Raw genomic sequence first — 25,542 nt, forward strand, 5'->3', positions numbered from 1 at the left:
ACAGATGATAAAACTTGGGCGGGTGACAGTTATAATACTCCTCATAGCACATGTCATAACGCACCGTTCCGGCCAGGCGGTATGGAAAAGATAAGACTACCGGAAGACACCGACTCCTTGCCATTACGGAAACTTATACAAGAAGACGACGGAATGAAGGAAGAAGAAAAAAATGAATTTGTATCTCCCTACAGTTGGCTTCAAGGATTGTATTTCGCGCTTCTCGAGTGTGTGCGAACATTAGAATAGTTACAGTGTTTTGGGTTTTTTTTTTATAATTATTAGTGATTGTGTGCGAACATTAGAATATTATAGTTTTACAGTGTTTTTTTTTTGTTATAATTATTAGTGATTCAAATATCAAATAACTCGCGTGTGTGCAAATTCAAATATTTTTCATTATATATGCGATTCCAGGAACTCGTGTGTGTGAACAGTAAAATTATCTGCGACATAATTATGTGATTTCAATGTCTCGCGTGTATGAACACTGTAGTATATATGTATGAACTTTTCAACCAATATCTTATTACTTTTCAACCAGTGTTTTATTCTTTTGCCATTTGCATTTTTTCTTTTTGTTTATATAACTTTTAATCAGCTTATAGTTATTTTTCGTATTTTTGTTTATATATTAATTAGGGTAGTTACCATCGACTCCATTTATATTTAATTTTGTAATAGTCTTTAAAAGTTATTTCATATAATTCATAACTTTATTCCAAAAAAAAGGGAAGGTATGTTACATAATCAGATTATCTGATGTTAAAGACGCTTCCTGCCAACTTGACACCTGTTCGTTATCGACATGCCTGGAGTCCTTGGTCTATGTGATTAGGTAATGATTATGTAAACTTGCTGGCATGTTTTATTTAAACTTTCTTTGTCTGATTAGCATGTATCGAATGTTAAACTTGATATGATACATTAGCCAGATGTTTAATAAGATTCCTTTGTCTGGAATGGTTTATAAACCCAGATTAACAAACGAAATCTCAGAGAGGTACGGCCAGGGCAGACCACGCAGGTCTGGTTACGACGGACAACGGCCATTTAATGTAAGAGTTGGGAGTTGGCACACTCGTGCCTAGCCGAGCTAGGGCATGGCTCTCTCAACACAAGCTAGTTATGGAGTCTTTAAGTTTTGTATATAATATGTTAGAAGAAGCAGAGAATAAAAGTATTTTAAGATGTTAAACTAGTCTTGTCATCCGAACCTGATTAAAGAACTAATACTGTCACACTACACATGAAATGAACAGTTCATATGGATGGCTTATCTGACAGCACATTTCATTCACTCGCAAAGAGATACACAGTCAAAAGTGAAAATGGGCGTATGCCCGTCTTCATTCCCAGGTTAGGAGCAGAACATTAGGACGTTAAAGCCCATTTCATTTCATTTCATTTCAGACCAATTGCCTACACATGAAATGAACAGTTCATATGGATGGCTTATCTGACAGCACTTTTCATTCACTCGCAAAGAGATACATAGTCAAAAGTGAAAATGGGCGTTTTTATACGCCCACATTTTCATGTGGACGTATATTGTCGTCGCCCCCGTCCGTCCGTCCGTCCACAATTGGTTTTACTTAGCATTAATTTAGTGTTTTATGCCGGCTGACTAACGGTATCTCATTAAGGAATCAAGCCTGTATAACTATGCTGATGACAACACCTTCTTCTTCCAATAATGTGCCGGGTTCTGAGTTGAACATATTCGCACGTTCGCACATGTAGTTTCTGGCATGACTCCTTTGATATAAAGAAAGATACATTAGAAAACGAGGGTAGTTGTTTAGTAGATTGGTTTACGAATAAAAATATGCAAGCCAATCCTGATAAATTCCAAGGCCTTGCCATTGGTAAGAAAACGCATAACATGAAGCCAGTATTCAATATCAATGGTATAAATATTGAGTTCACTGAGGATGTAAAACTCCTAGGAGTAGACATTGATTACCAAATGAATTTTAACACATACATTGGAAACATCTGTCGTAAGGCTTCAAAGCAAATAAATGTTCTACCAATCACATGTAGAAAACAAACTGATCCATCACTCATTTATTATGTCTACTTTTAATTTCTGTCCATTGGTATGGCATAATTGTGGTAAAAGAAACTCAGACAAATTAGAAAAGCTACACTTCAGAGCTCTTAAGATTTTTATAGTCCATATTATGATGAAGTAATATCAAAAGCAGGTGTCAGTACTTTAGAAATTAGACGCATGAGACTATTAGCCATTGAGGTTTTTAAAATTCTAGCTGGAGACAGACCTGCATATATGTCACATTTAATATCTGTTAAAAAAATTATATTATAGTTGTCGCTATTCAAACCTACTTCAGGTACCGAATGTTAATTCGGAAAAACATGGAAAATATTCATTTGAATTCCAAGCTGACAAGATTTGGAATAGCTTACCACAACATTTCAGAACAACCACTAAGTTTGGTTTATTTAAAAAGCTACTGTTAACTTGGAATGGAACAGAATGTAAATGTTCAATGTGTAAGTTTATTAAGTGGTTTACTAATGCTAAAGTATGTAAATATAGCAATTATTGACTGTGATATTTCCATTTAAATAGACTGTGATAAAAGGAAACTTTTAAATGTAATGTTATAACTGTAAATTTTAATAGTTTTAAAATATCTTATCATTATTTAAAAATGTGTTATATTTAAGTAGGAATGTGTTATGTTTTACTGTAATATATTTAAATGTAAATTGAAATATTTTATGTCGGTCTAAAAGCTCCATGGAGCTTGTGTTTTACTGTTATATGTATACATACCGACTATAAATAAAGATTATCTTATCTTATCTTACAGGATATTTCTTCGGTCCGGTGACGTCAATATGTTTTTGTTGGATTCACAATCCATTTATGATGATGTGACGATATCAACGGTAAACGTATCTTATTTTAGACCCAGAGCATTGGTTGCAGTTTCTTCGTCCTAACAGTTACATACGTTTGTTGTTATTTATGACGTCTGTATAATTTATGATGTGATGGTTGATTCACAGATGTGCATGTGATTGAAATCTAATCTAAGTATGTTCGTAATACCTATTCAGTAGTGACTAGTATTTAAGATAAACGTTATATAAGCTTCAAGTATGCACATTATTTGAGTATTTAAGACGAGCATGATATTTTGTAAACTTTGTATCCACTTTAAACAGTTAGTTTTAATAAATTTTGTCAGCAGTAACAAATCTCAGCTTATTATATTAAGTTATTTATCCTGATATGTAGATCCTAACCGCCCACGCCTACTTCCCTCCTCCATTCCGATTTTGTGCCAGAAAAGAGGTGTCGGCAGTTCTACAGAGGGTTAACGCTACTCGGAGATACCTACCGTAAGGGATGTTTTGTGGCTTGGAAGGGGCCGTTCCTTTTTCTTGGGAAGGCCAATGACACAACAACACCTGGTCCGGTGAATGCTTTATACTGCAAGGACTTGAGTCAGGCAGGTGGTGTCCAGCTGCCAGCCAGATTTTACCTCCATTACCAATCCAGCCTTAGTAAAATCATCTTCTCGATGGCAACGCTGGCCAGACTGCTGCACACGTTCGCCATCTTTCTTACGGTCTCGTATGCATTACCCTATTATTAGTACCAGGAAAACTCCTTTGGATAAAATAAAATTTACAGTGTACGCTACCCTGCAAAAGGCATTGTGCTTTTACCCAAGGCAACCGGTATCGATAGGCCTCCTAATCAATTGCATCTCCTACATATGCGCCTACTATTTAGCTCCTCTGGCAAGTTTCTTGGGAAACATTTGTCAGCGATATCACCCAAGGTAGAAGCGGACGATAAGCCTTAAGGGACTAATGAACAATACGACAAATACGCCAGACGATATAGCTTATTTTAGGTCTTGACCGAACACAAAACCTACTTCACTTGCATTCTTTCAGGAATGACCGGCTAAACATATTAATTGCCTGGATACTGACAACATAGGATAATCCACCTTGGCTGACTTGTTTTGAACAGCAAAAATTAGCATACTTGACATCCGTATCCTGACGAGATTTATTAAGATTTATGATATTATGTTTAGGAGATAATTCCTGAATGAATGAAGGTAAATATTTTAAGCCCCCATCACATCTGCCCCTCCCCCCTCTAACTTTCGGACAATCTGACTTTTTGGGAAGTCGGGTACAGTGAAAACAAAAAATATTATTTCATCTAGTTGGCCAAATCAATTGCCCGAAATCTAACACTAATTTTACTTTTCTTGTAATTGAATTCCACGAATTTGTACTGAATTGACAAGAGATTAAAACATTTTGTCTGGAACCACTCTTCTTTGTGCGCCATTTTTCGGGCATCGATTAATATTTGTGAATGCAGCTGCAACAGTCTGACCGGATGGCTGGAATTCCTGTCGGCAAAGAATGGGATTTTGGTTGCAACCCGATTGGAAACTTTAAAGTTGCTTATTTCACGGACTAGAATAGCAGAAAAACGAATTTGCGGCGCTAAATTTTCATAATTTTCTCGGGAAGCGCCAGTCCCCCATACCTCGCGACGATTGACTGGTTATTTGGGATTCTGGTAAGTCACCTAAGGTAGGCTATATTAGACCACATTGAATTGGTTGTATTTACGCGCTGGAATAACAGGAAAACGCGTTTGCGGCAGTTAAATTTTCATCGAGTTCGTACGTCTATGCATCACGGGACCATTGTATGTATAAATTTATCTGATATTTCTAAATTTATCTTCGTAAGAGGATACCGGTGAAACGTGAAACACCCTTCATATAAAGGGCTTCTGGTTATTAAAAAATTTAAAAGTCACGTCATAATCCATATACATGTAAATAATGAATTTATTTATTGTTAATGTGTAGATAGCACCATGCAGTGCTATGCAGTCGCTGGCTAGATGTAGAAAATACACGGGAAAACTCCCCAAATCCAATGTGTGACGCAAACTCTCTTCTGCTACATATTTCAGAACAGCCCTTGATCGTCTAGTATTTGTAATTGTTCATTGACTTTTCAAATGTCCCTTTCACATTGCGTATACAATTTAACACACGTATACAATTTAACACATCATCTTTATTATTATTGGCATACGTATTCCACAAGGAGGTAACTTAAATATCTATTTTATTTTTACATATGTGACGGCGTTAAGGAGCATAAAAGGTCTGACTATTCATTTTATTCGTGCTAACCAGTGAGGTGTTACAATAGTTACATAGAAATAGAAGATGTTAATACAGCCGTCTTAACGCTAGGTTCCCACTACATGTATCTCATGATTCGCGCTAGGGAAACGCGTTTGCAGTCGTAAAGCTTTTCAAATTTTCTTCTTTTTTTTTGAGGGGGGGGGGGGGGCATACGGTAAGCTCTGCTCCGTGGCCTCTCGCAGACATCCGGCACCATTTCAGGTTCAGAACCCCTAATATTCATCGAGCCCGTACGCCTATGAGTTCAACACATCCTCTTAGTGCGTTCGAACGCGCTCTTATTGCGTGTGCAATCCCGTCTGGCTTTGTGTGGTATAAAAACCAAATGCACGCTTTAGACCTCGGCCACCTAACCCCGTAAAATGTCTTACTCTCAGCACTATCCGGGATAATGAAGATGGACATACGCCATGCAGTCTGCTAAGAAAGAATTTGCGCTTAATAGTCATTTGGATGGGACGAACACAGTGTACACATTGGCACGCACGTAAAATATCCCTCGACAGTTAGAATTCGAAAACAAGTAGGCAGTAGCGCCGTTGTCCGGTCACAATTTCCCTCCTAGCACACTGTATGGCGTATGATCATCTCCAATATCCTGGTTGGTTAAACCTCAGTTCATGTCACCTCTACGCTGACGTGTACACGGGACCCTGTTTTTCGTACCATCCAAGCGAAAAACAAAATGAAATGAATATATAATTGTAATTAAGCCTCCCCAAAAGCAAACTAAATCGGCAAATTGATCAATTGTTCTTTTCTACATGGTCCATAGTGCATATATGTTACGATCGATTAATAGCTAGTCCTTCCTATGTCTGTTATTTTCACAACTATTTCTCCAGGCAGTCGGCTACTTTCTGTTTCACATTGATCAGTATTAATCCACTAACTAACAGGCCTACCCTAACAATCACTGTGATAACTAGTGGATAACTATAATATACTCACCGTGTTAATTGGCTGAAACAGTTGAATTCCTAATTAAAACCTCAAGCAAACAATCTTCTACCAAAGAATTACCTTCTGCATTTACGCTTAAGAGAAACACACCTATATGTGATTTTTCCCCAAAGCGATGTTCACAGTAAGTGCAGTGGGTGTTATGCAATATCTGAGCGACCTTTGGTTGCACGGATTTTCGTACTATAGTCGAACCATCTGCATGCGAATGACATTTAGTTCAATTTACTTGACCAGCCGTACCATGCGATAAAGCACGGTCGAGATATAAGATGGCTGACAAAACTGACACTTGAGAAGATTTTCTGAAAAATATAATAAAATTGCCGATTGGCGTTGCGTTATTTACACCTTGGTCGGTATTATAGGGCCCATGATAACACCTGAAAGTTAGTGAATGGGCATTGTAGTATAGATGTTAAATTTGATTTTTTTCGTCTTGTTTTGATGAATTTGAGAGATTAGGATCTTCTTATTTGAATATATATATGCACACGACAAAAAACTGTACGTGTGAAATGATCTTGGTTGGGTGACATATTAAATTCAATAAAAAAATATTGATAATTGACTAATCCTATTTGTAACCTATTTTAAGCTTGCTTTCACATCGCAGTGTAGAAAATTAACCAGTTTTTATAGATACATGAGTAAATAGAAAATATAGCAGGCGAAACAACTGACGTGGTTGCCACCATATTGAATAGTCAATGGCTAGGGCCATTTGCGTTTGGGTGCCGGTTCAGTCTGTAGTCGCGACCATAGTCTACATCCGAAGGTCGCCCCGGAAAACCCGTTTCTATAAAAATAAACGTCACATAATTAAAGCAGTGGTTCAGTTTATTGCAGTTGTCTCCGATCAAAGACGTCACACAATATTCCAAAAATTGCCACCGGTAATGAATAATCTCTCAATGTTCAACAAATCGCCACCAGTAACCTAGCCCAGTGGCTTAAGGGTGAGTTTTTCTAGATCAATTCTTGCATTGATTTTGGGCACCAAATGCTGGGAAAATTTGGGCACACAATTGTACTTTGTAAAAGTTGTATAAAAAAATATTGTGTTCTTGAATGTGGCCAATTTAACAGCAAATTTATTATTATGTAACATACTAAGAACCTAAGTTTTCCCACTATGCGGCAGACTGTTAATCCTTTAATTGATCTTAAAACTATACTCTGTTTAAAAGTAGTCACTCAAGAACTATTCACTATAGTGTTCAGCGTTAATGGGCTCTTAATCCCTCTTAATAAAATTTATTAACCAAATAATTAATGACATTTTGAACCCAGTTCATGCCGGCGTTATGCCTTCAAACATGAATTCAATTCATTATATTAATATAAATAGATGGTCGATCTGTGTCGAAATTATATTTATTTTAAAATGGCAAACGTTCGGGTTATTATACGCTTTATCTCCAATAATCGAGGTTGCCGAAATGTAATACACAATGCCGTCCATTGGAAATGTTCAACAAAACAATGTCCAGCTACTAGAAACACCAAGAATGACGTTCTTACCACTGTTGGATCCATACACAATCATCAACTAGATAATGTAAAGATTAAAGTTGAAACGTTTTTGTCATCCATGCTGGATTTGGTAAAAACTGACCCCAGACCAATGCCAAGTATTTATCAAGAACAAATAACTAGTAAGTAAATTGTGCCATTTAATCTTGAATCTTATGTCCTAACTGAAAATAAAATACTAGTAATTGTTTTGATATTATTTCTATTGTGTAAGTTCTATGCCATTTGTTTATATTGTTTCAGGTCTACGAACTGATGAAGGTACTGAAGTTATACAGTCTGTGCCAACTTTTTATTCCATCCATTCCGCCTTATACCGCTCATGATCAAAAATGTTACCAACATTACCCAAAGAACACCAGGACATAGAACTTACAGAATCATACCAAACTACAGCTAATGGTGACACGTTTCTGCTTTTTTCGAACAGAAATATGTACATGAACAGATGAAAATCTACGATTTCTCGCTAGCAGTGATTCATATTTTTGTGACGGAACATTTAGTATGTGCCCTCAGCTTTTTTTTACCAGATATATACAATTCATTCTATGATAGGTGGAAAAATTTATCCACTCGTGTGTGCTTTGCTAGCAAATAAGCGACAGGATACCTACGAACAAATGTTTCAGATATTATTACTGAACCCATAATATTGGTTTAAATTTGAACCCATCAACTATATTTACCGATTTCGAGACAGCAGCACAAAATGCCGGAAGGATTGTATTTAATTCTGATGTTAAAGGGTGCATGTTTCATTTTCGCCAGGCCATTTGGAAAAGCTGCTCAACATTGTGGACTTCAGACATTATTCCGGGACAACCCTCTGATAAGACAATTTGTACGCCAGGCATCAGCTTTGTCACTGATAAGAATGTGTGATATCGAGTGTTTTTGGTTCTTAGTTTTGGAAGTGGTAGATTTAAACATTCCACAAATAGGGCGGTTTGCTGATTATATGACGGGAGTAGTTGATAACAATGGCCGTAATGCGTTGAACCATTTTGATACAACAGGGTCCCGTACTACCAACCACGTAGTAGGTTGTCATTCTAAGTTGAATAAAATGACAGCATGCCATCCTAATATTTATAAGTTCATTAACTTAATAAAACAAGAACAATCTTATGTCGAAATCACGATTTCACAGATATTATTTGGTGGTACCAAAAGGCCTCGGGTTAAGAAATAGCGACAACTTGTTGATACAAGAATTGACCATTTGTTAAAATTAATACATGGACTATCGTATATAACACCATTGTTCTAGGAAAAACTCTAGATTAGCGGCAAAATTTGACATGAAAGTCTGCCGGCAAAGTGGGAACACCCCCTTAACACGAAGCTTCTAGACCTCTTTCTGATCATTTGTCTTTATTATTATATCACATCCCGTTATATTTATATTTAAATATTGTATTTCTCCACACTCTCAGTTTATTTGACAGTCTATTAACTCTTCATTTTATTTTTATATTACTGAAATATGAGTCTTTTTCTCAGGGTATAGAAAGGAGCTGGTGACTGTTTAAATCTACCTCCGTCTAAATCAGCATTGGCTTCTCCAACCTCTTTGTTGACCACTGTTAATAAACCCAATATATCAAAACTGAAACAAAAATATACCGATTAATTAGTTGAACGATATGTAAATTATGCACCGTGAATAATAATCTAGCACTAATATGTCCATAATTTAATGAAGCACAAGTAGAAACATATAGTTCATAAACAATTTTATTTTGTTGAAATGCACCAATGTCCCCTCAAATTAAAATTAGATCTTGCATTCATTTTTTTGTGTGTGGGTTGTTCACAAATCTTTGGGATACAAACCTATATTACAAGTTTCGTCAAAAGCAGATAAAAATTGTGACTGTAGAGGGTCCACAAAGAAATGTGAACGGGATGACGACATAATACGTCCACAGAAAAATGTGGGCGTATAAAAATAAAAATGGAAATGACAGATCTTAACTTTAACAATAACTGTTAAAGGTAATCATTATCAAGCATGTCTCTCTGTGCATCACTCAGATCAAGATTCATTGATGACTCCTTCTAAAAGGGGTTTTCAATCACCCAAATAATAAATAACTTACTGTTTAGCATATTTATTGAAAGTTTCACATAATTTAGTTATGTACCATGACCCCTCTTTCTTATTACGAAAAGACACAAAGCCTGGAATGGTGGACATGCCAAGTAGAAAATCCGCTTCATTAGGGATAACTTCTCCTCTCGTTGGTGTATTTTCATCAATATCATTTTCAGGCGTTACATCTCTTTCAATAGCCAACCCTAAAAAGTACATGATATGGTAGGTAAGAAAAAGAAACAGTTTCAATCGGTGACTCTGATCAAATCTTCTTTGTTAGCCAAGTGGTAATGAAACAAATAACACAAGGTATAATTTTATGGATACATAATTACTGAATTTATTACTGAATGGAGATACTCTCATCTTTATTTTATACAATCACAAAATTCTTCAGAAATTTAGACTTAAAGATATATTATGGGAAATTAGATAAAGAGTTGGCAGTTCTCACTATAACAGTTAAAACTAGATACTGTAAAGGAAATTTGCTGAAAATTTCAGTCAAATTTATCCACTATGAACCGAGGTTTTAGCGATTGAATTTTTGGCCTTGCCTCGATTATCATGACTAAATTTGGTAGGCTAAAAAAAACATAGTCTCGATTATCCATTTCATGATTTTATTATGAATTGAAGTCAAACAGCAAATGGGAACCTAATTAATCCAATAAACATTGCAGCCTAGCGATGCAATCGAGAGTTGATTATGGTCTGGATAAGTTAATTAATGCCTAATTAATAATTTAGATAACATTTCAGGCCTAAATAAAGACCTGCAATAGGCAGATTTAGCTCTTGCATAGTGTATGTTTAAACGAGATGATAACTCCAAAAGTTCTGATACAGTAATTCTGCATTTCAATAGGTGTCTTCCATCTGACACGTCAGACGGACAAATGGTTAACAGGCCAACAGACGAAGGTGACAACAACATACGTCCATATTAAATCTGGGTGTATTTAATGTCCTACTGTTCTGCTCCTAACTGGGCTAATGAAGACGGGCATAAGCAATACAGTGTACTATGAGGAAATTTTGCCCGGAAAACAGCACTACGGCCTACTCTTATATCGAAAATAGCACTACGGGCTACTCTTATATCGAATTCCAACTGTCAAGGCATCTTTTACGTGCACGCGAATGTGTACAGGGGACCTCAGGTTTTCGTCCCACCCGAATGACTAGACATCTGTACTTGTCAGGCCCTCCGCCCTGCTTCACATACAAGGGGGAATCATGTCGGAAAATCTGGATGAACTTTCTCCCCCAATGCAGGAATCGAACACCCTACCTCCAGGCTAGCGAGCCAGCGTCTTACCCACTTAGTCACCGTGACCCCATGGAGCATATAAAAATAATTGGTTTACCTTGTTGCCTCTCTTGTCCCTGGCATGCTTGGATAAAAAAAAGCTTTGGTTTATCACACAAACTAGGACAAGTGAGAGGTTTGAGTGGACCTGTCAGATCTCTAATAGCAACGGGTTTACCATCCGATCCATAGACATTATCTCTGGTGCCATGTGATAAAATAACAACAGCAAAACAATCATAGTTTGTATGATCTTCATTCAACGCAAACTGGTTAATTTTGCGTGCCATTTCTCCTGCTTTAAGGTTATCATAGGATTCCACTATAAATAAAAGTTTATCAAAGGTTTCTTTCAATCGGTCTGAAAAAGAAAGACATTTATAAACGAAAGCTCAAGTGGGTTTAACAGCCCATCTTTAAGTTGCATTGGACTATCAATAATTTATCTGTCTATGAGAAAATTCTAACACCTGAAACAAGACATTCCATCACAATGTTAGCCAGCGGTTGCCAGGCAAGCTACTCCCACATTTTGCAAGAGATTCATACAGAACAATCTAAAACAAAAGAGGGATTTTTCTCGTACAATCAGGGGCCATAATCCAGGACGTTATCGTCTGATAAGCGCGAATATCGACAGGAACCAAGATCTTTGGGTTGTAAACATACCTTTCAAGTTTCATAAAAATTGGACAAACATAGTGACCTCTAGCGTGTCCACAGGCTAAAAACGTGATTTTTCGTACAATCAGGGGCCATAATGCATGAAGTTACTGTCCGATACATGGCAATATCAAAAAGATCCGAGATCATTTGGTGATAAACCTATATCTCAAGTTTCGTCTAAAATGAATAAAAATTTCCACAAGCTAATTAAAACATGATTTTTCGTGCAATCAGGGACCATAATCCAGGAAGTTACGATCCGATACGCACAAATATTGACAGGAACAGAGATCCTTGGGATATAAACATACATTTTAAGTTTCATCAAAGTCGAATAAAAATTATTGTGACCTATAGGGGGTCCACAAGCTTGGTATTATACAGTGCTAGGACTATCTAGGAAAAAGTGCTAAATTTTGGATGTTTGGGTTTGGTCCGGTTCACTGATTTTAATTGCTTGGTATGCTGATCTAAACAACATGTCCGTCTTGAGTAGTATTGCCCTAATATAAATTACATAAGCGTTGACAACTATTAACCTGCCAGTGGGAGTATCAAATAACTTAACATTTTAATTTCTAAAATAAAAATCTCATTTCATATAAAGTCTTTGATATCAGTTGTTTAGTCTTCCAAAAACCAAGTTTTATCATGCTGAGCTATTTTTGTACGCCCATATTTTCAAGTGGACGTGTATTGAGTCGCCCCTGTCAGCCCACAATTTATTTGTGGACACGCGGTTCCTTTTGATATTGGCATTTTATCCAATATTAAAAGCTGTTCTAACATATCACCATTCCACCCTTATGATGGTTGAGTTCGAATTTCATGAAAATCGGATTGAAACTGCCCGCTCCTCGTTCGCAAATAGTATAAAAGTATATAATACCAAGGTTGTGGACACTGTAGAAGTCACAATTTTTTTATCCGATTTTGATCAAACTTAAAATATATGTCTATATTCCACGGATTTTTGTTTCTTTCCATATTCGCACATATCGGTCCGTAACCTCCTAGATTATGGACCCCGCGTGTACCAAAAATTACAGTTTATACCCGATTTTAAAAACCGTTTAAATATACACCGTTACACCCTGGGTTTGAATTTTGTGATAATCGGATCGAAGACTGTGGTCCTTCTAACGATTTGTATCCGGTTTTGAAAAAAACTTAATATTATATGTTTATGTATCAAAGAATAATTGTAAGAATAATACTACGAGTTCTTGATGTGGAAATTTACACGGAAATATTTATTTATGGCTAGGGATATGATATAAGCAGGATCTAATTTAGATAAGAAAGATATGATATCATATCCCTAGCCATAAATAAATATTTCCGTGTAAATTTCCACATCAAGAACTCTGTGGTGACAGAAATGAAATGAAATGAAATGGAGTTTTAACGTCCTACTGTTCTGCTCCTAACCTGGGCTAATGAAGACGGGCATACGCCATACAGTGTGCTATAAGGGAAATTTTGCCCGGACAGCGGCACTACGGCCTACTCTTATATCGAATTCCAACTGCCAAGGGATCTTTTACGTGCACGCCAATGTGTACACGAGACCTCGGTTTTTCGTCCCATCCGAACGACTAGACAGCTTTCCTCGTCAGCCCCTCCCGTCCTGCATCACTGACAAGGGAGAACCACGCCGGAAAATCTGGATGAACTTTCTCGGCCAAAGCAGGGATCGAACACCCGACCTCCAGGCTAGCGAGCTAGCGTCTTACCCACTTAGCCACGTGATCCCCCTGTGGTGACAGAGAATATAAGTAATATTGTTATAATACATTATTAAAGGTGTACTGTTTTGTTGACATTGACAATAAATTCGCGTTAACAAAATAGTTTATAAAGTCTAGTATTGATGGCGATATTAGCGACCTTTGATTTTGGCTTGCTGTCGTACTGTTGTCTTTTCGCCTCAGAAGTTGATGTAGTCTCTACTTTCAAGGTCACTTTTCGACTTTCGTGTTTTGAAGGGGCGAAAAGTAGAAATTATAAATGGTAGTTATAGGCTTCCATAAGATTGTAAGACAAAATAAACATTTTACCATCGGTTCACGAATGCCTTTAAGTGCCATTTATAAAGGGACTAGAAGGACGGGGCTAGATATATTCCACAAGTAACTCAAACGGTTACGTCATATTCCTATCTGGAGAGCATGCGCAATAAATACTAAATCAGTTTATGTACATTCATATTACATTATTATTTGTGTTGCGAACCATTTGTGTCAATTTCTAGGTCCTAAATATTAGCGAGTTAGCTCTTTTAAATAACAAATACATGTAGATTGTTTTGGGGTGACCTTTTCCCTGTATGTAAATAATCAGTAAATGTTCATATTTTTGCACCAAAATAGATAATTTTGGATCAAATTTTCTTTTACTGATAATTGATAAGTTCGTAAATAGTATTGTACGATGGATCAATAGGCCATTAATATTTCGATATTGGCCCCTTTCTATAGAAATCAATATATAATTGGCAAGAGTTATACAATCGTAATGTGCTCAACAACCCTTGTTTTACTTATGAATATTTATCTCCCCAAGAAAAAGTTCCAAAATCATTTAATTGGTTAACATCAAATTGGTCAATATCAAAGTATATGAGTAAAATAATGTAAGATATTTTATACCCTGGCTTAGACAAGCTGCTGTAGATATTACATCAAATTAATAAGCTTATTATTACATTATGTAATATTTGAATCAATTTTTTTTAATTTTATTAAATTGTTATTAAATTTGTTTATTTCTGTGTTTAATTTGATTAGTTTTTCTTATTCTCTTATTCAAATTTCATAGAATCTGATTCCAAACCCATCTAGCTTTAGTGTTACATTCTAAATATAGAGCAGTGTAATATGACACTTATACAATACACCATCTGAATAGATAATAATTGGGCTACAATTTATTGTCTTTGAGAGGTTGATGACAGGATTCTCTTCAACAAATCTTTGAGGTCACATTCCCAAACTTGAAGAAATCTGGCTGAGTTCTAGTTGGTCTTAAGACTGTATATACATTTACACTATTTGTGTTCGAGGGGCGGTACGACTTTCACGAAATTCAAACTCAACCAACATTATGGTGGAAATTGTGACCTGTAAAGTGTCTACAAGCTGAAAATGTGATTTTTCGTAGGGGCCATAATCCACGAAGTTACGGTCCGATACATGCCAATTTCGAAAGGAACCGTGATCTTTTGGAGATGTACCTATATTTCAAGTTTCGTCAAAATCGGATAAATATTGTGATCCGTAGAGTGTCCACAAACAAATTGTGGACGGAGGTCCGGACGGACAGTGGCGACAACAATATATGTCCACATGAAGATGTGGGCATATGAAAATTCCTACCCATTGAATGTGACAAATTTGTCTACAGGTTCTAGCAACCAAGATTTTAAAAAATATGAATAAACATTACCCAAGGAATATACTAAACAGTAAGACATTTGATCTAAATCCATTACGCAGTTTTGGTGAAGAATATTACTTACCTCTATCTATGCTAGATCCTTTACGATCTTTCATAATGGAATCATTATCCGTAGTATTACGTTTAAACTTTTCATTGTTAATTATAATACAATAACCTTAAAATATATAAAACAAATTATATTAAATGGATATAACTTTCATTATTAAACCTAAAAATAAAATATAATTATTTTTATACCATAGCATGTCCAAAATAACCTTATACATATACTCAACTGATCATTGAAAATCCAAACACTAGCCTACTTAGAGCAAAGCATCTTATATGTTTTCTGATTTTCTTGAAAACCATTATAGTCTATAATGTGTTCACATTGAAACTTGGATTATGAGATATGTGTCAAATTTTTCATTTTTCAATTGAATAACCAAAATTTAATGAAAGAGTCACATTGCAGCAAATAAAATCATTTTTTATGAATTAGCCCAAATTTCCAAAGCATAATCTGAACACAACCTACTGAATAAAGGTTAACAAAAGCAAAATATAATGAATCATATGGGAATAAATTATTACCAGTAATTTGAAACATTATAATGGAGTTAAAACTTACAAAACTCATTTTATTACTAGGAAGGGTGGTGTCTACATAGATGAAAGTAAAGTTTGCCTTGTCATTTGGATTGTACGAAAAGCGAAGGAAGAGTTTGGGTTGCACTAGCAACACAACTGTTAGTCTCAAAATGATGGAAGTATTGTGTTGATGAGACATTAAACCATATTCCATTCCATTCTGTTGCAAGAAAAATGCAGAACTTAGCGGAAACTAACAAAGTTAGACAGGACAACATTTTCCTTGAAACACAATAAAATGTGATTTTATTGATCTACTAGAGTTATCTTACCTCTAGGTTTTCGATCCATTTTGTAACAAGCTATCTGTGGAGGTTGCTGTATTGATAGGTTCTGTATTGCTTCAACATCCCGCATTACTGTTTACATAGAAAATATCTACATACAATCAACATAACATCTAATCTGATTTATGACGACAGATTATTCTGTGTCATAAAATTATTGTCACTTTAAAGATTCGCCAATGAATGACTAGTTTTCTTATTCGCCCTGTAAGTGTTGACCACGAAAAGTACCTGCAAACTTTTCCCGGCAGATGCAGGCTTTTGAATCCAAGTCATTCTAGTCAGGGTGCAATACACAGACACCCTTGCTTTACAATAATCGAAAACAGAAATAAATAGTCATTTGATGACGGCTACTCCGTTAGAATGCAATCTTCTCAAAGTTTCATTATATTTATATTTTCTCACTCCAGACATAAAGTTCAAAGTTCAAGAAGAAATGTACTCTACAGACCTGTATTTGGTTGATTATCTTCATTTGGTGCTGGCGGTTCAACAATACGAGCTTCACCTACAATTAATACTCAACCTTGATGTATATGGAAAATATATTGTATACTTTACATACCCAATCAAATTTTTTTCTGTTTCTCATCAACTATTTACAAATAAGATTGGGTGAGACGGGAGTTTGTAGTATAACCATCCAAGGCAAACAAATGCGATAAAAAGAAAACCTCTTGAAGACGTGAAGCAAATAACCAACCTTAAAATGCATTCGAAAATTCAACAAAGTGATTCTAAAGAAAAATACATGTATTAATACTATTAACTTTATTTTGAGAATTTAGCAAAAAATGACCCAGTATTCCACATACATCCTACCTGAAGTAACAGTTTTATTTTCATGTGTTTCTTGATTTTCAACACTAGCAATATCCTTCATTCCAACTAGAAACATAAATAAAACAAATTAAAAAAACAGATTTCAAGAGAATTCAATTGTGGATTTTGCATTCTATTTGCATCTGAAGTTGGCCAAAGAAAAAGATTCCAATAATTTAAATAGAGAGCCAATATATATGATATGTTTGTTGTCTTGTCCAAACCCTTTGTCAGTGGTGTAAAATTTGTATGACTATAATTCATACATAATCTGAGTTGTATGAGCTAAATTTGTAAATATATAGAATTCATTTGGAAGGAGAGTTATTGTTTTCCAAAGTCTCGACCAATCAAATAGCTTATCGCTCTGCTTACCCTGAGCAGAAAATGCTCATTATCGAACTTAGTCAAGTCCTTCTCACTTAATTAGAACTAAAGTTATTGTATCTCAAAGCATCAACAAATCAAATTGCTTATCTCTGCTTACCCTAAGCAGAAAATGCTCTTCGAACTCCATCAAGGCATTCACCTAACCTACACCAAGTTTGAAAATTCTAGCTCGAATAGAACAGAGTTATTGTGTTCCAAAAAGTGTTACGGACAGACAGACCCATTTTAATATTCCCCTGCTTTCTTCGAAAGGCTGGGGACAAAAAGGAGATTGGACTTAGAGTAAATGATATTAATCTGGCATGTATTATAAGTTCTTGCATTAAACAATATTTTACCCTCACAGGGGCAGATCCAGGAATTTTTGCAGGAGGGGGGTTTGTCAGATTCCTGATACAATGTATCTTTGGGGGATGGGGTGGTGGACCCCACACCTCCCCCCTCTCTGGATCCGCCCCTGCTACATGTGCTGAATGTTATTTTTCACCTTTACTGTACTCAGTTCCAGTACTTGAGTTCTGTTGTGGTTCCATCTCAAAGGATCTGTGCAGAACTTCAGAGAGTTTATTTGAAAGTTCAGTCATACCATATGCATAAAATATTCGTATAAATTCATCTTTTATTTCATTCTTAGATTTTCCATTACTGCTGGAACTAAGCCAATTGATAAATATGGTAAGAATAGCCATTTCTGGTCGTAACTGATGTTGTTGAAATATACGGTTAATGGTTTCAATTTCTAATCCAAACCCAACTCCAAGCTTCGTTATTTTCTCTTTATCATTTTGAAGTTGATATGAAAGTTGGACGAGTAAGGGATTAGGTATAATGTTATCTGAAAAATATAAATTATGCTTTTAGACTTTTCATCCAGATGATTTCTTTTTCATAAAATAAAGCATATCCCCTGAGATTGATATGTTACTCTGTGTATTACAATTTTATAAATAAAACTGTACAGTTTGGACAGTTGATTTTCCTTTGCCAATGTTATTTAGAGCTTGTATATTTAAGCTTTTGTTTGGTACGTCCACCGCCCCAAAATTTAACTCTGCTGATAAAGGAAGTCTTGACAACGGTCAATGTTACAGTCATGTAGTAATAGTAATTAAAAAGACATGATGACAAGTATTATTTATTTCATCATGCTAGTTATTGAGATGTAATGAAAATAGAAAACCTATTAGTCAACTAGGTGAGTGTGAAAAATAGATCAGTAAATTTTAATGTATAGATCAGGTGTTTTTTCTCCTAAATGTTCTAGAATGTTTCTGTCATGTTAAAATATTACTCCAGTTTATCATTCAAAATATCGCAACATTTCAACAACTGGTAAAATTTTGCAAGAAGTTATTTTTTCGTACACTCAAGGGCTATATCGGAATATCGAAAGGAACAGAAATCTTCGGAATAAAAACAAATATTTTAAGTTTCATCCAAATCGGATAAAGAAAGGAAAAGAGATCTTCGGAATAAAAACAAATATTTTAAGTTTCATCAAAATCGGATAAAAACTTGTGACCTCTAGAGGTTCCACAACCTTGGTATATACCCTTACACTATTTGCGTACAATGAGCGGCCATAAACCGAGATCTTGGAGATATAAACATATATTTTAAGCTTCATCAAAATCGGTTAAAAATTGTGACCTCTAGCGGGTCCGCGACCTTGGTATTCCCTACATTTTTACACTTTTTGCGTACATTGCGCAGCCATTTTGTTGGTAGTGTCGGTCCGGTGATATAATGTAACGATTTTTAAAATTGGATAAAAAATGCGATTTTTTTTTGTACAATCAAGGGCCATAATCCAGGAAGTTACCGTTCGATATGCGCGAACAAAGTTGAATCACGGTGAAAAATACACGGTAGGAAATAGTCTTAAAACATGGGTGGGTATTTTCATATTGCAGCTATATATGGACGACCAGAGACCGTTCCTAAGGGAACTACTGCTGAAGCTGCGGCTATGTGCCCGATTGTATAATGTTCATGTTTAAAGTTTTTGACGAACTCAGTCAAGAACGGAGATGGGTTTTTTTACTCACCTAAATGTCTCAGAGGTTTATTTAACAAGCTACCAGATGCTGTTGTATCCTCCTCGCCTCTCTTGAAACCTGTAAAAAAAATTCGAAGTAATTCATATTCTTACTTACAACTTAAAATTCTGGGAAAAAACTTGTTTGTTTTTGCATATATTATGTATTTTTATGCCTTTTTAACATTGGGATTGGGTGGCCGAATAGTTAACGTCACAAGCAAGGAGTAGGGTCGCCTGTCCAACCACTCTGGGCTTTCTCAGGGTACTCCGGTTTCCTTCCACTGCTACTATGATTTCTTTTATAGGGCTCATGGATATCATGCACAGAAAAGCCTGTTCATAGCCTTGAACCTATGAAATTTCTGATATGATTGGTTACTTTAGTCAAATGACGTAATTAGTAAATTTCCCAGCACGTGTAATCTCGTGGTATTTTATTGACACATACAACCAGCTATGTTTTGGCTCTATAACTCTTTTTATGTGTCAACTGTCACTTATTCACTAAGTTGATTTTAGTACAATTCTACATATATGTGAATTTAATAACTTGCCACCAAAGATATTAATTAATGAAATATACTGCCCTCATTAATTTCAAGAGCAAAAATTCTAGCAATATTAATACACTTCATTAGGCAGTTAGGTGAATTCAGATTTTCAATAACCTATTTCTAAAATAGACTAAACTGACAGAATAGTAAATAGTTTGCACATAATTCGATATTTTTCTCTCTTTTTTTTGAAGGCGTTATATACCTTATATTGATCCATTAACCTTATTGTTTAAATACCCTTTATTCATTATATTAACTGTATTCTTTCATTGGCCTTATTTTTAATTGTATTTTATAAAGATAAATCTAACTACAAAATTAAATCTTACCTGGTTCTAGTAGGAATAAAGCATTATTATATTTGCTGTCCTTGAGAGCTCTTATAAAGTTACCATACCCCATGCTGCCACAGTTTAACAAGATATCCAACAGTTTAGCTGCTGCGTCGCTTTTACCGCCATCGTCTCGTCGCTCTTCCTTCTTTATTTTCTCCAGATCATCAGCATCGAAGACCTGGTGTTTAAATAATGAACGAGCAAGACCCATAGGATCATATTTAATGTCTGCTAAAAGCTCAGGGTAATTAGATTGAATCTTGTTATATTGTTCGTCCGGAAGTTTGCCTTTTTCATACGGCATTTTGTTTGAGTTTATTTTGATTTCACTATTTAAATGTCACCTCATCAGTTATTGTAAAACAATTGTTTTGACCATCTCGTTCTTTTTTTATGTTTCATTTACGCCTAGAAAAACAAAACAAATAAAGATAAAGCAAAATACAGAACATCATTTGTTATTGCTAATAAATGCCATTGACTAAGTCTTTAAATAATACTACAAAGTATCTCTTTCTAAAACCCCTGGTCTGGTGACTGACAACGGTGATTTATACCGCATTCTCACCAAATAAAAGGCCTAGAAAAAGATACATGTACTGCAAGCTTACGAATAGCCCCTTGCAAAAGGCAACAGAGTAGTATTGACGTGGATCCCTTACACGCGAATCTAAGGAGGACTGAGGAGGCGACCGACTCGACCTGAAAGGGTAAAACTGTCATGTGTTGAACTTTCTTGTAGCATGAACGGATTTAAAATATAGACGGGCTCCACATCCTCTCTGGATGTCAAAACTCCCTTGTGGAACTCAACACTTACAGATTTAAATATGATGCTAAGTTAATTTAAACCATCTCCACAGAAATATCTACCGGTTAATAACAGAGCTGAAGGTGAAGGAGACGCTTTACAATTCTAAAATCAAGCCTACATGGTGTAGCACAGCGCATATCGCCTCTCAGACAAGGGGAAATCTCACACAAATAAATTGAGTTCCAGTAACAAACAGACACGATATCTATGAATTAATTTACGATTTCGTGTGTGAGATTGGTGTCAAAGGCCTTATGGTCTGTTCTACTCTGTGACGACTTGAGGTATGCCCTAAGACCGAATGGACGGGATCTAAGGTGATCATCCAGAGGGTTAACGCTACTCCGAAATACCTACAGTAAGGGATGTTGGGTGGCTTGGAAGAGGTCGTTTTTTTTTTCTTGGGAAGGCCAATGACACAGCAACACCTGGTCCGGTGAATGTTTGCTTTATACTGCAAGGACTTGAGTCAGGCAGGTGGTGTCAAGCTGCCAGCCAGATTTTCCCTCCATTACCAATCCAGCCTTAGTAAGATCATATCCTCGATGGCAACGTGGGCCAGACTGCGCACGTTCGCCATCTTTCTTACGGTCTCGTATGCGTTACCCTATTATTAGTTCCAGGAAAACTCCTTTGGATAAAATTTACATTGTACGCTACCCTGCAAAAGGCATTGTGCCTTTACCCAAGGCAAAGGTATCGATAGGTCTCCTAATCAATTGCATCTCCTACATATGCTAGACTAAGCCTACTATTTAGCTCCTCTGGCAAATTTCTTGGGAAACATTTGTCAGCGATATCACCCAAAGTAGAAGCGGACGATAAGCCTTAAGGGACTAACGGACATTACAACAAACACGCCAGACGATATAGCTTATTTTAGGGCTTGACCCAACACAAAACCCACTTGCATTCATTCAATAATGACCGCCTATTGGCATAACGCCATATATAGTATTCAGATGTCGGATGTGTCAGAGTCCACTGTACTTAATTTCCTGGATACTGACAACATACATGTAGGATAATCCACATTGGCTGACTTGTTTTGGCCACTCCTTAACAGCAAAAATTGGCATACTTGACACCCGTATCCTGACGAGATTCATCAAGATTTACAATATGGTGTTAAGGAGGCAATTCCTGAATGAATGAAGGTAGATATTTAAAGCCCCCATCACATCTAACAGGTTCAAACAAGTTCTCAAATACGCCCCCCCTCCGTTCTCGAAAGTCGTTAAACGGGTTGTTGTCGGGTAGAATATGTAAATTATGCCTATAATAGATCCCAGTTCGTTCATTAACAGCACATCCAACTCATCAGTACCCGTCCAGTCTGTTCATATCCAGCTCAGATAGGGTAAGTTTGCCATTGCCAAGCAGTAGAAGCCCGTCCGTAGCCAGTTTAAAGCCGTTCGTAACTAGTTCTACCTTACTATTAAAATCAGTAATTGTGTATCCATAAAATTGTAACTTGTGTTAGTTCTACCTTGTTCCCAATACGTCCGCTTCTGGTTCTAACCATAGGCGTACAAGCCAGAAGGGCGGGGGAGGGGGGGCAGGGCAGCTTCCCCATAACTTTCGGGCACTCTGACTTTTCGCTTTTCGGGCAGACGGGTAAAGTGAAAACAAAACTAATTATTTCATCTAGTTGTCAAAATAAAGTGCTCGAGCCCTAATTTGGAAAGATGGAATTCAGGTCGGCATAAAGCAGAATTTCGGTTGCAACCCGATTCGAAACTTTGAAGTTACTTAATTCACGGGCTAGAATAACAGAAAAACACATTTGTGGCGGTTAAATTTTCAAAATTTTCGCGAGTCCCCATACCCCGCGACGATTGATTGGTTGCTTCGGATTTGTGATTCGGGTAAGGAGACTATATTGGACCACATTGAAGTTGCTGTATTCACGCGCTGTAATAGCAGGAAAACGCGTTTGCGGCAGTTAAATTTTCAAACATTCATCGATTTCGTACGCCTATGCATCAGGATTACTGGGGTTTTTTTAATTTTGGATTCGGGTAAGTCACATAAGGTAGGCTATATTGGACCATGTCATTGAAGTTGCTGTATTCACGCAGTGGAATAGCAGGAAAGCGCGTTTGCGGCAGTTAAATTTTCAAACATTCATCGAGTTCGTACGTCTATGCATCACGGGACCATTCTATGTATAAATTTATCTGATATTTCTAAATTTATCTTGGTAAGAGGATACCGGTGAAACATGAAACACCCTTCATAAAGGGCTTCTGGTTATTAAAATATTTAAAAGTCACGTCATAATCCAAATGCATAAATAAATGCATTACCATGTTTTTATTAAGCATAGAACGAATAAAAACAAGGGAATGTAAGGATTATTTCTATTTTTCTCGTTTTCCCTTATCTAGTGACATTCAATTACTTTTTTGAATTATCAGATATCCTCTCACAGCCGCACATAACAACTTTTGATCTTCGAAGAAATTATTAGTGAGCAGAAATTCACCCGTGTATCTGTTATCACTTGTTACTTCAGTCATGCAGTTATATAGAAGGATAACTCGTGTTTTCCTTTCGCGTTCGCCACTTCCCTTTCTTGAAATCTTCCCAACGCATCTATCGTAGATCTCTGTGTTAAAATTATATTTGGAACGTGTTTACCAGTTCTACTGACACCAATAGTGTCCTTTAATACAGCCGTCTTAATGCTAGGTTCCCACTATCATGATTCGCGACAGGAAAACGCGTCTATGGCCGTCAAACTTTCCAAATTTTCTTCTTTTTTTGGGGGGGGGGGGGTATACGGTAAGCTCTGCTCCTCCGCCACTTGCAGAAGACCGGCACCGTCGTCTGTAACCCGAATATTTTCGGGCATTTCAAGTTCTGCCCCCTAACATTCATCGAGCCCTTACGCCTATGATTTCAACTTATCCTCATCTCATTGTAAGTGCGTTCGAATGCGCTCTTATTGCGTGTGCAATCCCGTGTGTTATAAAACCAAGTGCACGCTTTAGACCACTCGGAGGCCCAACCCCGTGAAATGGGATGTAACGTTCTACACTCTGCACTATCCGGGCTAATGAAGATGGACATACGTCACGCAGGGTGCTAAGAGAGAACCTGCGCTTAATAGTCAATTGGATGGAACGAAAACACGAGGTGGAGTGTAAACGTTGGCACGCACGTAAAATAGATCTCGACAGTTGGAATTCGAAATCAAGTTAAAGTAGGCCGTTGTCCGGTCACAATTTCCCTCATAGCACACTGTATGGCATATGATCATCTTCAATATCCTGGTTGGTACATTTCATCTCACCTCTACGCTGACGTGTACACGGGACCTTGTTTTTCGTGCCATCCAAGCGAAAAACAAAAACGGAATGAAAAAAATATAATTCTAATTAGGCTCCATAGTATAAGCAAATTTATAAATTGTTCTTTTCTAAATGGCCCTTTAGTGTATATATGTTACGATCGATTAATAGCTAGTCATTCCTATGTCTCATTCCTGTGTTAATTTCACAACTAGCCTATTTCTCCAGGCAGTCGGCTACTTTCTGTTTCACATTGATCAGTATTAATCAGTATTTATCCACTGTATAAATGGCCTACACTAACGATAACTAGTGGATAACTATAATATACTCTCTATATACTCACCCTGTAAATTAGCTGAAAAAGTTTAATTCCTAAAATAAACAATCTTCCTCCAAAGAATTACCTTCCGCATTTACGTTTAAGGGAAAGAATTCATTCGGTGTGCATAAAAGAAAATATAGGTGTCATTCAGTATTTGTTGAGTATGATGTACGTCAAATCCGATTTCGTTTTATTTCATTCCGGGTATAACTTAAATTCCAATTTAAATATTTTGATAACCGATATATATTGACAGTTCATAAATATATATGCTATTTTATTTTCAGATTAACGATAATATTTTCAATTTTCCCAAACCGATGTTCACAGTTAGTGCAATACATTTCCCCCCGGTGTACCGAGCGGCGCGTCGAATTACCCAATAACACTCAATAACTGCCCAATAACACCCAATAACTCCAAAATAACACCCAATAACACCCAATAACTCCAAATTAACAACCAATAACTACAAAATGTTGACTTTGGAAACACAAAATAATGATTTAGTTGAATTTAAGGCGCGTCGAATTACCCAATAACACCCAATAACTCCAAAATAATTCGACGCGCCCGTACCGAGTGTTATGCTATATTGGAAAACCCATTTCTATTAAAATAAACGTGACAATGAAATGGTTAAGTTTATTGCAGTTGTCTCCCAGTTGTCGCGATCAATGATGTCTCACGATATTTAACAAATTGCCACCGGTAATGACTAGTTTCGCAATGTTCATACAGGTCACAATTCTATGAAATACAATT

The 25,542-nt window shown here is 36.4% G+C and overlaps 1 protein-coding gene and 1 long non-coding RNA gene across 5 annotated transcripts; one reads left to right on the plus strand and one right to left on the minus strand.

Annotated features, from left to right (window-relative positions):
* The first annotated feature begins 1,599 nt into the window (after positions 1 to 1,599).
* LOC126808739 (uncharacterized) lies at positions 1,600 to 3,234 on the plus strand. 3 transcript variants are annotated; one of them, XR_008789146.1, is made up of 3 exons: positions 1,600 to 1,868; positions 2,333 to 2,520; positions 2,844 to 3,234. It is a non-coding gene; the product is annotated as an uncharacterized LOC126808739 (long non-coding RNA). The 3 variants fall into 3 exon arrangements; XR_007674732.2 differs by having other exon boundaries at positions 2,358 to 2,520; XR_007674731.2 differs by having other exon boundaries at positions 1,600 to 2,520.
* A 5,857-nt stretch (positions 3,235 to 9,091) lies between these two features.
* Positions 9,092 to 25,324, minus strand: LOC126808713 (caspase-1). 2 transcript variants are annotated; one of them, XM_050533643.2, is made up of 11 exons: positions 24,799 to 25,324; positions 20,337 to 20,750; positions 19,458 to 19,526; positions 17,897 to 18,244; positions 17,020 to 17,085; positions 16,649 to 16,705; positions 16,180 to 16,266; positions 15,333 to 15,428; positions 11,205 to 11,507; positions 9,839 to 10,037; positions 9,092 to 9,345 (listed from the first exon to the last, which is right to left on the minus strand). In XM_050533643.2, the coding sequence occupies exons 2-11, from the start codon at positions 20,644 to 20,646 to the stop codon at positions 9,213 to 9,215; spliced, it is 1,668 nt and encodes a 555-aa protein (XP_050389600.2). In that variant the 5' UTR covers positions 20,647 to 20,750; positions 24,799 to 25,324; the 3' UTR covers positions 9,092 to 9,212. The 2 variants fall into 2 exon arrangements, with proteins under 2 accessions (XP_050389600.2, XP_050389599.2); XM_050533642.2 differs by lacking the exon at positions 24,799 to 25,324 and adding an exon at positions 24,455 to 24,606.
* Positions 25,325 to 25,542: the final 218 nt, after the last annotated feature.

The sequence above is a fragment of the Patella vulgata genome, chromosome 1, assembly GCF_932274485.2.
Source record: "Patella vulgata chromosome 1, xgPatVulg1.2, whole genome shotgun sequence".
Lineage (NCBI taxonomy): Eukaryota > Metazoa > Mollusca > Gastropoda > Patellidae > Patella > Patella vulgata.